A 16,736-nucleotide genomic window follows, 5' to 3' on the forward strand; every position below is an offset into this window, starting at 1 on the left:
GTTCGCTCGTCACGCCGAAGACCCGGGTTCGATTCCCGACATGGGTACAATGTGTGAAGCCCATTTAAGGTGTCCCCCGCCGTGATATTGCTGGAATATTGCTAAAAGCGGCGTAAAACCATACTCACTCACTAAACCAGATGTGTGCATATCTTTCTTAAACATAGCCTTGACCTTCACCTACCCCCCTTTTTCTAGTGTTAGTATTGTTTCGACTGAGTCTCTGAAACTAAAAGGGGCGGTCGGGTAGTCTAGTGGTTAAAGCGTTCGCTCGTCACGCCGAAGACCCGGGTTCGATTCCCGACATGGGTACAATGTGTGAAGCCCATTTCTGGTGTCCCCCGCCGTGATATTGCTGGACAATTGCTAAAAGCGGCGTAAAACCATACTCACTCACTCACTCACTCACTTAAACTACAAAGTCCAAGAAGCTGCTATATCTCAAAACATTGCTCACAAATTCTGATTACATTTTAGACATGGCTACCGAGGGTGGAAAGATCATCTCGTCAGAAACAAAGGGAACCAATGACGCTGAAACTTTACATACTCGTACCCACCATTAGTTACCATAGGGGCACGGGGGGCCCAGTCGTCGAAGGCGCCGCGATTCGCTGTGCAGAGTTGCGTCCCTTGGGCACGCCAGAACCCTATGATTGTGGGTTCAAATCCCGATTCGCCCCTATTATTTTTCTAGGTTTGTAAGCACCATACCCGTCCTCGTGGGTTTCATTGAAGTGATAAACGTCGGAGGCCTGCATCACTTCGGGCTTTCCTCCCACATTAAGCTGACACGCCCCGATATAACTGGCCATGGAATACTGTTAAAAGCGGCGTTAAACCCCACTCACTCACTCACTCACTCACTCACTCACTCACTCACTCACTCACGCACGCACGCACGCACTCATTCACTCACCGACACTCACCCACACTCACTCACACTCACTCACTCACACACACGCAAACACACAATTTCATTAACGTACGTGAATATTCCACGTATTAGGTACTTTCTTAAATATGTCTCTGTGGCCCAGTGGTTTATGATGCGATTTTTAATAATGCATAACCAAGCCATTTCTCCATGTGTATATTTTATGCAGTTGTTGGATGAATAAAATATGATAGTTTAGTTTTTTTTGTATGTAGCACGGAAACATTCATTGAACATGAATTTTAACCCTCTCCTCGGCTAGGTATGCCTAGTTCAATATGAAATTTAATGTACATGCACTGAGGAAGTTGCATAGTCGTGTAGAAGTTGCCGTTTTGCACATTCTTGAAGTGAGTGAGTATGGTTTTACGCCGCTTTTAGCTATCTTCCAGCAATGTCACGGTTGAGGGCACCAGAAATGGGCTTCACACATTGTAGCCATGTGGGGAATCCAACCCGGGTCTTTGACGTGACGAGCGAACGCTTTAACCACTAGGCTAATCTGAAGAATGATAACATATTCCTGAAATATTCCCGTGACCTTCAGATTATTGTGGTATGCTGCGCTAGAACTATTAATGCCTCTCAATTTGAGATAACGAAATTACATCACTGTCCAATTCATCACATGACGTGCCTCTGGCTGTTAAATTCCAAATACCATTAGATTATGAGTAAGTTAGGGGGATTTGACGCCGCTTTTAACAGTATTCCAGTTATATCACGGCGTGAGAGCTTAATGTGGGAGGAAAGCCCGAAGTGATGCAGGTCTCAGACGTTTATCTGAGCACGGGTATGGTGCTGACAAACCTAGAAACATAATCGGGGCGAACCGGGATTCGAACCCACAATCATAGGTTCCTGGCTTACCCAAGGTACGCAGCTCTGCACAGCGAATCGCGGTGTCTTAGATTATGACAGGGTAGATGGGTGGTGTGCATACTGTTTTCATTCCATTTTAGCACTGGTGTTCTATATGGCGAAGGTCACTTGATAATGAAAAGGGCAACATATTTTATAGCAAAAAAAATCCTGCTTCCTGTGTTTGTTTAACTCACCTCCTAAAAGCCAAATTTGTCAAATGTACATTTAAGGGTTGTCCGAAAATAGCAGGTTCCAGTGCCTCGATTCAGGATGTATTGATGTCTTGTTTCTATGCGACGGGGACCCCGACTGCGACGATGGGAGTGACGAGAGGAATTGTAGTAAGTATTTTATATCTACTAGTGAGGAAGTAAATGATGCTTAATACCGCCGTCCAGCAGAATAGGATTTGTCCCCAGCAACCTATATAGCTGGAATATAGCTGGGTCACAACAAACTTTGATATTTACGAAATGTATTACCACTCATCCTTTGAATATTGTAGTCACCGCAACCGTGCATATTGTAACCTATTATTGAAAGATATAATTTTTTTAAATAAGCCTACCGACAATGACTGAAAAAAGTACTATTCTTTGAATATTAGCTTCCGCGATGATGCGGGTTTATTGTGATTTTGATACCCTCTGATTGATCAATCTGAATCGGGTAATTTCCAAATTCATCGTAGAATTACATTTATTTATTTATTTATTTTTTTTTTTTTCGAATTACATTTAATGCGGGGGGTATAGTCATCATCTGGTTTGTCTGACCGTCCGTATTTCGTTTCCGGAGCATAACTTGAAAACCGTGAAAGTCTTTCTACTAAACGTGGTGCATGTATCAACCAGAGCTGACGTGGTGTCTTCAAATTCTATTGATGATTTTTTTTCTAAATTTCAACTTCCCATGTTTCCATGGAAACAATGTACTTAGCAGAAAAGGTGGTGGGTGTCGTTTTCAGTGCAGAACTGAAAAAAAACAATCAAGATTTATCATCCAAACTTGGTACATGTATTACTCAGGGGGTGAAGTGGTGCCTTTGCTATTTAGGAATTTTGTTCCTAGTTTCCATGCAACAAGTTTGACTTTGACTCTGTTCATAGTGGTCTCTCTGTATGGACCATATCTCTAACACTAAAAGGCATCCTTCCATGAAACAATGTCCACACAAAGACCTTGGCCCACTTGCACAAAGCGATCTTAGCGCTAAGATCATCTTACCTCCCATACCTTAACATAGGCTTACAATAGTCGTAGCGGTAAGATCGCTTTTCGCAAGAGGTCCCAGGTTGTCAAATGGTGCCTTTTGCTATTTAAGAATTTTAAGGGATCAGGGGGATTTGTCGTCTTCAGATGACGCTTGTTTTTTTATGAATGCATATCTTGTACTTGTCGCCATACTGTGTCGATGAGACGTTAACAATTAACTCGCTCAATCCTAGAGTTTGAGTAAACTTCACGTTTCTGAACACATACATGTATGATTAATTGTTCAAGGCGGAGACTACACATTCAAGTGTCAGAATTCAACTATTCGTGCGGAGTTCGTGTGCGATGGCAAGGACGACTGCATTGACGGGAGTGATGAGAATGCCTGTGGTACGTTAAACAATATTAGTGTTGTTGTTGGTTTGTTGTTTTTATCGCCGCTCTCAGCAATATTCCATCTATATGACGGCGGTCTGTAAATAATCGAGTCTGGCCCAGACAATCCAGTGATTAATATCATGAGCATCGATCCACATAATTGGGGTTTGATGACATGCATCAACCAAGTCAGCGAGCCTGACCACCCGATCCCGTAGGTCGCCTTTTACGACAAGCATAGTCACCTTTTACGGTAAGCGTGGGTTGCTGAAGACCTATTCTACCCCGGAGTCTTCACGGTTCTATAGCGAGAATAATTTGAGGGAAGCCTCATCACCCTGTACACGACTTTTGGTTGTGATTTCACCTATTCCTTTGTTGCAAGTATTTAAATCGACCTCGCGAACGAAAGCAATTTGTATGTAAAATCCTTGGGTATCAAATACGACGCATCATGGACATCACCCGTACACTCCTTTGAAGACTTAAATATTTGGACCCGTGAGGATCCGGGGTAGAATAGGTCTTCAGCAACCCATGCTTGCCGTAAAAGGCGATTATGCTTTATCAAATATGTAAGTTTGTTTGTTTGTTATTTAACGCCGTACTCAGCAGTATTCCAGCTATTTGACGGCGGTCTGTAAATAATCGAGTCTGGACCAGACAATCTAGTGATTGACATCATGAGCATCGATCCTTGCAATATTGGGATCGATGACATGAATCAACCAAGTCAGCGAGCCTGACAAGCCGATCCCGTTAGTCGCTTCTTTCGACAAGCATAGTCGCCTTTTACGGCAAGCATGGGTTGCTATTCTACCCCGGATCTTCACGGGTCTCGAATCATAATTATAGTAACTCAGATTGTGAACAGTCGTGACGTGACAAGCAAAGACATCTCAACAAAATCTTTTCCTTTCAGTTTGGTTGTACAAGACTGATCATGCTTGTCATATCAATCACTGGATTGTCTGGTTCAGACTCGATTATTTACAGACCGCCGTCATATAGCTGGAATACTGCTGTGTGCGGCGTTAAACAACAAAGAAACAACACGTTGTCACGAACAACACTGATTTTGAGACATATAACTCATAATATTTGAAGTTATGAAGTACTTTAAAATCACTTTTCGAATCAACAGGTTTTTAATAAGGTTTCCTGCGGGCACCGGTGGCCCAGTTGTCTAAGGCGCCTCGCTGTGCAGAGTTGCGTCCCTTGGGCACGCCAGAAACCTATGATCGTGGGTTTGAATCCCGGTTCGCCCCGATTATGTTTCCAGGTTTGTCAGCACCATACCCGTGCTCGTGGGTTTCACCGACGTGGTAAACGTCCGAGACCTGCATAACTTCGGGCTTTCCTCCCACATTAAGCTGACACGCCGTGATATAACTGGAATACTGTTAAAAGCGGCGTCAAACCCCCCTAACTCACTCAAGTGGTTAAAGCGTTCGCTCGTCACGCCAAAGACCCGGGTTCGATGTGTGAATGTGTGAAGCCCATTTCTGGTGCCCCCGCCGTGATACAATATTTCATTTGATATGTCATTATTTTTTGTTTTCGAGAAATCTAATGGGGAAATACTATGCACAGTGCATGCGAATCTACATGTTTACTAATTTCGCTTCCTCACGTATTAACCCCATAACATATATTTCTAGGCGCATGTATATTCGAGTGCCCGGGTTCGGAAGCAACGCGTATTCGTGCCGAATATGTGTGCGACGGTTCTGATCATTGCAGTGATGGGAGTGACGAGCTGAACTGCGGTAGGTACACAATACCCTCATTCTATGCTTGAGGTAAGAGTCTTCATAAAGCGGGTTGTCGGGCTCGGTGACATGGTGGTGCCCCGACGGCGTAAGACGTTGCCTATGAAGTCAACCTTGATTTTGCGTTGATGTCAACCTAAAACGGGTGCAATTGAGATAACAACATTCACTCCAGTCCCATTGGCATTATAAATAAGCACAACCAGTCTTTATAAAGCGGGTTGTCGGGCTCGGTGACATGGTGGTGCCCCGACGGCGTAAGACGTTGCCTATGAAGTCAACCTTGATTTTGCGTTGATGTCAACCTAAAACGGGTGCAATTGAGATAACAACATTCACTCCAGTCCCATTGGCATTATAAATAAGCACAACCAGTCTTTATAAAGCGGGTTGTCGGGCTCGGTGACATGGTGGTGCCCCGACGGCGTAAGACGTTGCCTATGAAGTCAACCTTGATTTTGCGTTGATGTCAACCTAAAACGGGTGCAATTGAGATAACAACATTCACTCCAGTCCCATTGGCATTATAAATAAGCACAACCAGTCTTTATAAAGCGGGTTGTCGGGCTCGGTGACATGGTGGTGCCCCGACGGCGTAAGACGTTGCCTATGAAGTCAACCTTGATTTTGCGTTGATGTCAACCTAAAACGGGTGCAATTGAGATAACAACATTCACTCCAGTCCCATTGGCATTATAAATAAGCACAACCAGTCTTTATAAAGCGGGTTGTCGGGCTCGGTGACATGGTGGTGCCCCGACGGCGTAAGACGTTGCCTATGAAGTCAACCTTGATTTTGCGTTGATGTCAACCTAAAACGGGTGCAATTGAGATAACAACATTCACTCCAGTCCCATTGGCATTATAAATAAGCACAACCAGTCTTTATAAAGCGGGTTGTCGGGCTCGGTGACATGGTGGTGCCCCGACGGCGTAAGACGTTGCCTATGAAGTCAACCTTGATTTTGCGTTGATGTCAACCTAAAACGGGTGCAATTGAGATAACAACATTCACTCCAGTCCCATTGGCATTATAAATAAGCACAACCAGTCTTTATAAAGCGGGTTGTCGGGCTCGGTGACATGGTGGTGCCCCGACGGCGTAAGACGTTGCCTATGAAGTCAACCTTGATTTTGCGTTGATGTCAACCTAAAACTGATGCAATTGAGATAACAACATTCACTCCAGTCCCATTGGCTTTACAAATAAGCACAACCAACACCATGTCATCGTTCTCTGTCAGTACGTTTCTCAGTTCCTACAGCAGTATACCAGGATCTCTGCTATAATTGATTGGTTCTAAAAACAGAATTTTGGAGACTTTGGTAATTGCATTTGAGTTTCAATTTCGCTTTTCTGGTTTGTATGAAAACATTCAAATTAATTCATTCATTCATCACACATGTGTGGCGGATAACGTCATCAGATAATATTAAGGTGACTGAAATATATCCCACGACATGTTCATGGTCACTGGTTGGTTGAAAGACAAGCACAAAAGATCCTTATATCCCCCCTCATGATCAACTGCAGCTTCCTACCAATGATGATCGGCTGCAAATACCGGGACTACATCCTCTTCATCTGCTCGTAAAGTAATCTGCAATTAAAAGTCATCAACCAGTAACATGACCAATAACCTGGTATCTTAAACGAGTCACTTTAATACATCACAGATCTCTTGTTTCCTTGGAACACGGATGCTAATTGCGTATTCTGTCTCTTTGCCAGGTTCAAGTACAGAAACTCCAACTGCATCTAGTACATCTACAGCAACTGCGACTCCATCAACTGCATCTAGTACATCTACAGCAACTGCGACTCCATCAACTGCATCTAGTACATCTACAGCAACTGCGACTCCATCAACTGCATCTAGTACATCTACAGCAACTGCGACTCCATCAACTGCATCTAGTACATCTACAGCAACTGCGACTCCATCAACTGCATCTAGTACATCTACAGCAACTGCGACTCCATCAACTGCATCTAGTACATCTACAGCAACTGCGACTCCATCGACTGCATCTAGTACATCTACAGCAACTGCGACTCCATCAACTGCATCTAGTTCAGTGGACCAACTCTCTGGTAATAACATAACACCGACACTTGCTTTAGAGTTGGTTTTAGTGATTTGTGACATAATAATAACCTTAGTGTCATAATCCGTGACAAGGTTTTTGATTCACAAAACGTGTAAAAGTATGTAATAAGAAAGGAAATAAACTCCAAATAACTCAAAACACAGAGAGTACATCCACAATATCTACACTACTTGTCGGATAACAGTTTCAGGTGACTGGTTGGATGATCAGGGGTCGGGCAACGTCGACACAGATTCATCCAAGTCATCGAACCTGATCACCGGATCCAGTAAGTCGGTCGGTCGCTCCCTCACTCCCTCCCTCCCTCCCTCACTCACTCACTCCCTCCCTCCCTCCCTCCCTCACTCCTGTATCCCATGGCGTATAGTACAGTTAAAAGGTAATACAGCGCTTATCCTAATTCAGTCCCAAAATATAAAGTCAATCATAAGGGTTGTGTCATCTGTGGCAAGGTATTTACTTTACTCAACGAACAGAAGTCTGTTAGACATGACACTGCAAATACCAGGACTACATCCTCCTTATCTACACGTAAAGAAGTCTATATTGTATATTCTAGTAACATGGCAAATATTCTTTGTATCTTGAGCGAGTCACTGCAATACATGATAGATCTCTTGTTTTCTTAGAGAGGGTGTGTTAATTGTGTATTCTTTCTGTGACAGCTGCAAGCACAGTCACAGAAAAAAACACTTTTTTTGCACGTCAGAAACAAATATTTAAAGAGCAGACTAATCAATATCCATTTTACATCGGTGACATGTTTGTATTTCCCACATAATGGTCTCTTACTCATGAATTTAAGTGCATTTCTCTCATGAACAAGACATAACATAGATAGTCTTCGCCCACACAACAATGGGTGAGTAAGTCGATGTCAAGCCGCAATATATCAGCCGGGGACATCAGATAAGCTTCACCCAATAATTAAGATCACTGTTAATGTATGTACAAATCCAAGAAGTGTGAACTTACTTCGTTTCAGTGATTGTAGAGGGAAAGTGTAATCAGACGGATGGGACGTATATCCATGACAAAACAACGGTAGCAGTCCATTGTGATTTCAGAAGTAACCCTTTTGCAAACCTATCTGTCTCTTGCTTGAGAAAAGGAACTGAGATGTCAAAGTCTGACCGAATTTCCTATGAAACTGGACGTTACTCTGGAATTTTCCATGTCCTGTTCCTCTTTACTCCTGTCTTGCGCCGTGATAGAGGTAAGAAACAGTATGATGTTGAATTGAAGGGCCTGTGCATCTACATTATATATATCTTTGAAATCTTTATATTTATTTATTCAAATAACTCTCGTCTCCCACAATTGCATAGTTGCTCTTGTGGCATAAAGTATTCACTCAATCCTCCACCTGCATTCTTTTGCTATTGGGTGTCGTGTCATTATTGTTTAGTTTGTTTGTTGTTTAACACTGCTATATGAGGACAGTACATAATCGAGTGTGGACTGACAATCCAGTGATCTTGATCCACACAATTGGGATAAGATCACATGCAATCAACAAAGTCAGCGAACCTGACACCGATCCACGTAGTCGCCTCTATACGAGAAGCACAGGAATCCACAAGGATGTATTGTTTTGTGTCAAATTAATTTTATGATAACTATGGTGTACTACGACACGAGGCGACTATGCTTGTCGTAAGAGGCGACTAACGGAATCAGGTGGTCAGGCTCGCTGACTTGGTTGATGCATGTCATCGATCCCAATTGCGTGTATCGATGCTCATGATGTCAATCACTAGACTGTCGGGTCCAGACTCGATTATTCACTGACGGCCGTCTTTCAGCTGAAATATTGCTGACTGCAGCATTAAACAACAAATAAACAAACAAACAACACTACGACACAACAACTTTTGCATCGACAAATAAACAGCATTGTTTGCCTTTTTCAGGCAATTACTCCTGCAAGGCAACGGCAGGGCAGTCTTCTAAGGCCATAGCTGTATCTCTCCTGGTGTATAAAGTCCCGACTGTGACGCTGTCACCGTCTACTTTGTCCCTGCAGGAAGGTGATCAGAGAAACTTTACCTGCCAGGTTAACAACGCACCTGCTGTGAAGACGGTCCCGGGGAGTCTGGTCTGGTGCCAGGCAGATCAAGTTATCACAGGTTAGTGTTTCATATGTGCATATGTTTTGCGTTTTGTGACAATTCATGACCTACATTGTGCCCATATGCACTTTGCACGAGACAATGATCATAATGCACACACATATATATGCTTTTATCATATAATGGGTTGGTTTCTCGGCAGGATAAAGCCAACGGATAAAAACGATATCCGTTGGGGTCATATGCGGATGGAGATGCAAATTTCAAAGGTCAAGTAGGGACTACTTTCACTGTTTATAAACAAACATGGCGTCGTCCTCGTCATTCGGCGATCGAGTCAGAATTAACATTCGGGGGAATCTGGATAAACTACAGGGATAATTGCTATCATTATCAAAAGAACAGTCTAATATACCGAAAATCAGCGTCCAACTATGACGTAGCTAAGGCATTTTATAAGTTTTGGCAACGTTGGAGATTTAAATTTTGACACAATTTTGCGAGGGCACGAGGCCTAGCCAAGCGGGATCAGTAGCCATATCTGTGCTTGTAGACCTCTGCGGCTTGAAACATTCTCCACAAATGAAAAAAATAGGATATATGACGAAATGTGTTTGAATTGTTACTTTGTTTCGTTTTGTCGCTGTGTGTACATCTGATTGCACTTCTTACCGTTATGACAGGACAGAACGACTGTCAACAACGTCTGACCGTGGCCGTGACGTCTCATAGACTAGGGTTAAAATAGCTTCCCTTTGACAAAAGGCAGTTACTCTAGCGGACAGACCGATGGATTGCCGAGAAAGGCAATTAAAAACAATTGTTATTTTGCGAATACGTTGCTTCGCCACTGTATAAGAAACAGATTTCAGTTGGAACTATATTGGCTACTGTCACTGTCCGACTGACACATCACTTATGCTGTGACGTAATAACTATTAATGCGCGCATTCCAGGAAAACTCGCAATGTTTCGGTAATGTTTGTGAGAGAGGGAAAGCGATTTTGAAGCACAGAATTAAAGAATGACATTATATGATAAAGAGGTTATCGCCAAGGCTCGCTAAATACAATGTTTATTCCTAATGCAGGATATTTACCACCCCCAAACACACTAGCGTGATAACCTCAAAACACGCGTGTAATGAGTGGCCAAACAATATAATTTGTTTCAGGACATCAAGCATGTCTAGTAAAATAATTGGGCCTCATACCTGAGGACACGTGTTTGGGGGAACAAGATGGCACGTTTTTTTCTCTGAAAGGAGCACCTGCACCACATTTTCACAACCCCAGTGTATAATTAATTATAAGTGCGTTTCACATGGGTCGTCACCCGTGAAGATACGGGATAGAATAGGTCTTGCCGTAAGAGGTGACTATGCTTGTAAGAGGCGACTAACGGGATCGGGTGATCAGGTTCGCTGACTTGCTGACTCGGTTTCGAACCGAAAACAATATTGGGCCTCAAACAAAATCCCAAACCGGCACCCCAAGAGTACATTATAGGTAGGTGAACATTTTTTTATGAATTGACTCCTATAACGAAATTGTGGCGGGGTAACAGATAACATGATTATTTTTCTCTTAGACCAATCGAAGATCGTGAGAGTGAGGGATGGGATGGAGATTCTGATGATGAACTCGTCCGACAGAGCTGGAGTCTACAAGTGCGGTGTCATCAACTGTACAGAAACAGCAACGCTTGTTATCACCAAACCTGAAGGTAATTTCTATTTCAGATGATCACGCTTGTAACAATTGCCTTATATATTGTATATTCATGTGAAACGTTTTATGCACCTTCAGCAAATGTTGTGCTTTGCTTGTGTTGACCATAATTTTATGTTGCTTTTTGGGTCTCCAGCCGGTGTATTATTTTAATGAAACTGCTTTCAGACAAGGTGTGCACAGAAACCAGAGACACCAGAGGAACAGTGTGGCCCCAGACTGTCAGTAATACGACGATGGTGCTGCCGTGTCCTGGGGGATTTCTAGGTGCGTTTGTTGGTGTGCATTGTCTATTGCAATTGTCAGTATCATCAGTGCCAACTTACCATCAGGAATTCAAGATAAGCCCTCTTTGACTCTAAACTATTTGATATGATATATAAAGTCTTTATTCTTATCTAGTTTTCTTTTTTTTACACTTTGGCATACTGTCAACAAGACAATTCCCCAATATTACCCTATGCTTGCAGATAAACATTTGGGAGGTCTTCCTTGATTAGAGGGGCGGTCGGGTAGCCCAGTGGTTAAAGCGTTTGCTCGTCACGCCGGAGACCCGGGTTCGATTCCCGACATGGGTACAATGTGTGAAGCCCATTTCTGGTGTCCCCCGCCGTGATATTGCTGGAATATTGCTAAAAGCGGCGTAAAAACATACTCACTCACTCACTCCTTGATTTGTGTCATCGTACCACCACGTGGGACACAACGAGCTGGTTTTCGTCGTCCACAGTTTCGTAGCTTGAATATTGCTAAGTATATTCTCAGTGCCTGTGTATAAAGCTGTTCGTTATCGTTATCATATATGCACTATGAATAGAACAACTTCATATACAAAGCTATAATATTTTGAAGGTAAAGTTCAACGTGTCTGTGACGTCACTGGTGAATGGAGAGAACCAAACTACATAAACTGCGTGAGAGAAGAAATAGCGCAGATAGAGGAAGAGGTTGGTAAACATTGCGTGGGTGCCAAACAGCGCACGTTTCTGAGTGAGTGAGTGAGTTACGATTTTTAGTCACATCGGCAATATTTCAGCCATATCATGAGTAAATCAAGGTGTACAGTAATAATACATAAATATAGATGATAAAATCTGTCGACAAAGGACAGTAAAAGAGCGTACGACCCGTGAAGATTCCGGGGTAGAATAGGTCTTCAGCAACCCATACTTGCCGTAAAAGGCGACTATGCTGGTCGTAAAAGGCGACTAACGGGATCGGGTGGTCAGGCTCGCTGACTTCGTTGATGCATGTAATCGATCCCAATTGCGTGGATCGATGCTCATGATGTCATTCACTGGATTGTCTGGTCCAGACTCGATTATATTACAGACCGCCGTCATATAGCTGGAATATTGCCGAGTGCGGCGTTAAACAACAAACAAAACGTTTCTGACAATACACATGTGTCCACTTCTTAATTTGATGAACAGTAATAAACAAACCATGGACCGTGACACAGTGCCAAACAGCTTAAGTCTCTGGTATTACATATTTCGTGTCTTTTTCTTTCATACATATGTTGCGTGTTTATCTATTTCATCCTCAGGTGGCTGCAATCACTGAGGGAACTGCGTCCAGTGAGGCTGTCAAGAATGTGCTTGAGAACCTACAGAAGGCCACCCAGAACAACGACTCTTCCGCAGGAGATCTGGACAAATCCATTGACATCGTTGACAACATCGTTGCCGCAGTGAGCAGTCCTGTTCCCCCTGTTGCGGTGGATACAGCGTCAGTTAAGGTGGGTTAACTCTCTTATTATCACAATCTCATTACAATCAGATCTATGTACGGGTAAGTTCTGGCTGCCGCCAAACAAAGATCTGGGGACATACCATTACGTGTCACGTCAGAACGACCTTTCGCGAACTTTGATCGACCACTGAAATGACATACAAGAAGTCGACATCAGCAAATTAGAAAGCAGCTTTCTCGAGCTTTACCGCACTCGTTTCAACCTGGCGACTTCCATTTCAGACTACGCTTGAAAAATATGTTGACACAGTTCTCGATTAAAATTTTGAAAGCTGAACAAACGAACATTCCGGAATGTCTAATATATGGCTGAGATTGTATAGCAGTGCTTCCCGCGTACTGTGCAACGCCTCCTCCGTTCAAATGTTTATCCCTCGGAAGCGAGAGGTATTTCTAATTTTGACGGATTCAGTCGTATGGGCCGTAACTGTCATTCGGAATACCAAGATTAGAAAACACATTCCGACTGTCTTTTTCGGGATCTGGTAAGCGACGCTTTGATTGGTCGGATGAAAGGTCGTTTTGACATGACCCGTAATGGGATGTCCTCAGATCTTTGTTTGGCGATAGCGAGAACTAGGATCTGATTTTAATGAGATTGTTATCATATAGACCTAGAAGCAAGTATTTAATGTTATACATGTGTTGGTCTTTTGTGTTTCGATAAGTCATAAGGGGGTTGGTGGATTGTGAGGATCTGTAATTTTTGTATTGAGACCAGATATTTTGTCTCCGTATATTTTTCTACTGTGAGTTATCATCAAAGGAATCGAGATGTTTAAAATACTACCTGCTCTAATTATATCATATATAAATTATAAAGGGATGATAACTTCCTTTGTTTGTTGTTTAACGCCGCACTCAGCACAATTCCAGCTATATGACGGCGGTCTGTAAATAATCCAGTCTGGACCAGACAATCCAGTGATTGATATCATGAGCATCGATCCACGCAATTGAGATACGATGATATGCATCAACCAAGTCAGCGAGCCTGACCACCCGTTACCGTTAGTCGCCTCTTACCACGAGCATAGTTGCCATTTACGGCAAGCATGGGTTGCTGAAGACCTTCTACCCCGGATCTTCAATGAGGAAGACGAGGGTTTACGACTTACATTTGGGGTCCGGGTGACACTAGACAACTCATCTTTCAAACTTAACTTTTTAGGTGTAAAGCTTAAAAGCACTACACAGCATCCTACTTCTCACTTCTGTACAGCGTATTGGAAAGATTGAAAGCTCGGAACTCTATTTCGCGTCTCACTTCCCACTTTCGTAAAGATATTTTAGGAAATAGAAACCTTAGAAGCTTGAATTTGCTGTTAACTTTCTATTTCATAGTTTGGGAAGCTAATGTTACGGTGGCCATTTTGTCGTTAATTAACTACCTTTGTCAGAAATGAGATTTTACGACATACATTCTCGTTTACGACACTGGATGGTTGATATGCTTTGATATATACGCACTTGTATAGTGTAAATATGTACACGTAATTCACACATGGCGAGCAATAACAGGCTGGGTTCCTGTCCAATATAAACGAGTAGACGGACGAGGGCCAATTTCTCGCCGGTGCAATGATTGGACAATAGTTACGATATCTAAATATTTAGATAATTACTGGAAAGTGAACACGGGCTGGAATATTGCTGAGTGCGGCGTAAAACAACCAACCAACCAACCAATCTTTCTCATTGCAAGAAGACGAGAGTAAACAAGCGAATCAAACGCCTTCGTAATCTCATAACTCCAAACTATGAAATATAAAGTTGACAATTGGCAGAACATTCGAGCCTTTAATGTTTCCATATCCTTAAACATGTTTACGGAAGTGGGAAATGAGACGCGATGTGGAGCTGTCGAACTTTCCATCTTTCCAAAACGGTATACGGAAGTAAGAAGCTGGGAGCGGTGTTAAACTTTCAATCTTCCCTCTTTCAAAACAGACTTCGGAAGTGAGAAATAGGAAGCGGTGTGGCCTTTTCAGGCTTTCCATCTTTCAAAACTAATGTTGGAAAGATGTATTGTCAGCTGTTACCCGGACCGCATACACTGTATTCATTTATCTGTAGTCACAGGTTACCACTGACGTGATGGGTACTTATATCTGTAGTCACAGGTTACCACTGACGTAATCTATACCTATTTCTATAGTCACAGGTTACCACTGACGTAATGTATACTTATATCTATAGTCACAGTTTACCACTGACGTAATGTATACTTATATCTGTAGTCACAGGTTACCACTGACGTAATGTATACTTATATCTGTAGTCACATGTTACCACTGACGTAATCTATACTTATATCTGTAGTCACAGGTTACCACTGACGTAATCTATATTTATATCTGTAGTCACAGGTTATCACTGACGTAATGTATACTTATATCTGTAGTCACAGGTTACCACTGACGTAATGTATACTTATATCTATAGTCACAGGTTACCACTGACGTAATGTATACTTACATCTGTAGTCACAGGTTACCACTGACGTGATGTATACTTATATCTGTAGTCACTGGTTACCACTGACGTGATGTATACTTATATCTGTAGTCACTGGTTACCACTGACGTAATGTATACTTATATCTGTAGTCACAGGTTACCACTGACGTGATGGGTCCTTATATCTGTAGTCACAGGTTACCACTGACGTGATGTATACTTATATCTGTAGTCACAGGTTACCACTGACGTAATGTATACTTATATCTGTAGTCACTGGTTACCACTGACGTAATGTATACTTATATCTGTAGTCACAGGTTACCACTGACGTAATGTATACTTATATCTGTAGTCACTGGTTACCACTGACGTAATGTATACTTATATCTGTAGTCACAGGTTACCACTGACGTAATGTATACTTATATCTGTAGTCACAGGTTACCACTGACGTAATGTATACTTATATCTGTAGTCACAGGTTACCACTGACGTAATGTATACTTATATCTGTAGTCACAGGTTACCACTGACGTAATGTATACTTATATCTGTAGTCACTGGTTACCACTGACGTAATCTATACTTATATCTGTAGTCACAGGTTACCACTGACGTGATGTATACTTATATCTGTAGTCACAGGTTACCACTGACGTGATGTATACTTATATCTGTAGTCACAGGTTACCACTGACGTAATCTATACTTATATCTGTAGTCACAGGTTACCACTGACGTGATGGGTCCTTATATCTGTAGTCACAGGTTACCACTGACGTGATGTATACTTATATCTGTAGTCACAGGTTACCACTGACGTAATGTATACTTATATCTGTAGTCACTGGTTACCACTGACGTAATGTATACTTATATCTGTAGTCACAGGTTACCACTGACGTAATGTATACTTATATCTGTAGTCACTGGTTACCACTGACGTAATGTATACTTATATCTGTAGTCACAGGTTACCACTGACGTAATGTATACTATATCTGTAGTCACTGGTTACCACTGACGTAATGAATAGCTCTACTAATAGTCACAGGTAACACATGACTTTTTTAATACCTTGAACAATAGTCACAGGTTACCACTGACGTAATGTATACTTATATCTGTAGTCACAGGTTACCACTGACGTAATGTATACTTATATCTATAGTCACAGGTTACCACTGACGTAATGTATACTTATATCTGTAGTCACCGGTTACCACTGACGAAATGTATACTTATATCTGTAGTCACAGGTTACCACTGACGTAATCTTTCTTATATTTGTAGTCACAGGTTACCACTGACGTAATCTATACTTATATCTGTAGTCACAGGTTACCACTGACGTAATCTATACTTATATCTATGGTAACAGGTTACCACTGACGTAATGTATACTTATATCTGTAGTCACGGGTTACCACTGACGTAAT

At 42.2% G+C, this 16,736-nt stretch overlaps 1 protein-coding gene across 4 annotated transcripts in view; it reads left to right on the forward strand.

Moving 5' to 3' along the window:
* Positions 1-16,736, forward strand: part of LOC124140039 (adhesion G protein-coupled receptor B1-like) — a 49,572-nt gene that overhangs the window by 7,013 nt on the left and 25,823 nt on the right. For 2 of the 4 annotated variants that reach the window (XM_046507376.2, XM_046507377.2), the window contains exons 3-13: positions 2,032-2,142; positions 3,305-3,406; positions 5,056-5,163; positions 6,899-7,261; positions 7,463-7,546; positions 8,264-8,494; positions 9,192-9,407; positions 10,941-11,075; positions 11,249-11,347; positions 11,933-12,027; positions 12,630-12,821. In XM_046507376.2, the coding sequence (XP_046363332.2) occupies positions 2,032-2,142; positions 3,305-3,406; positions 5,056-5,163; positions 6,899-7,261; positions 7,463-7,546; positions 8,264-8,494; positions 9,192-9,407; positions 10,941-11,075; positions 11,249-11,347; positions 11,933-12,027; positions 12,630-12,821 (1,736 nt within the window). The remainder of the gene's footprint in view (positions 1-2,031; positions 2,143-3,304; positions 3,407-5,055; positions 5,164-6,898; positions 7,262-7,462; positions 7,547-8,263; positions 8,495-9,191; positions 9,408-10,940; positions 11,076-11,248; positions 11,348-11,932; positions 12,028-12,629; positions 12,822-16,736) is intronic. The other 2 variants (XM_048383987.1, XM_046507378.2) reach the window with 2 other exon arrangements.

Source organism: Haliotis rufescens, unplaced genomic scaffold, assembly GCF_023055435.1.
Source record: "Haliotis rufescens isolate VD_foot unplaced genomic scaffold, xgHalRufe1.0.p SCAF_5, whole genome shotgun sequence".
In the NCBI taxonomy this organism is placed as follows: domain Eukaryota; kingdom Metazoa; phylum Mollusca; class Gastropoda; order Lepetellida; family Haliotidae; genus Haliotis; species Haliotis rufescens.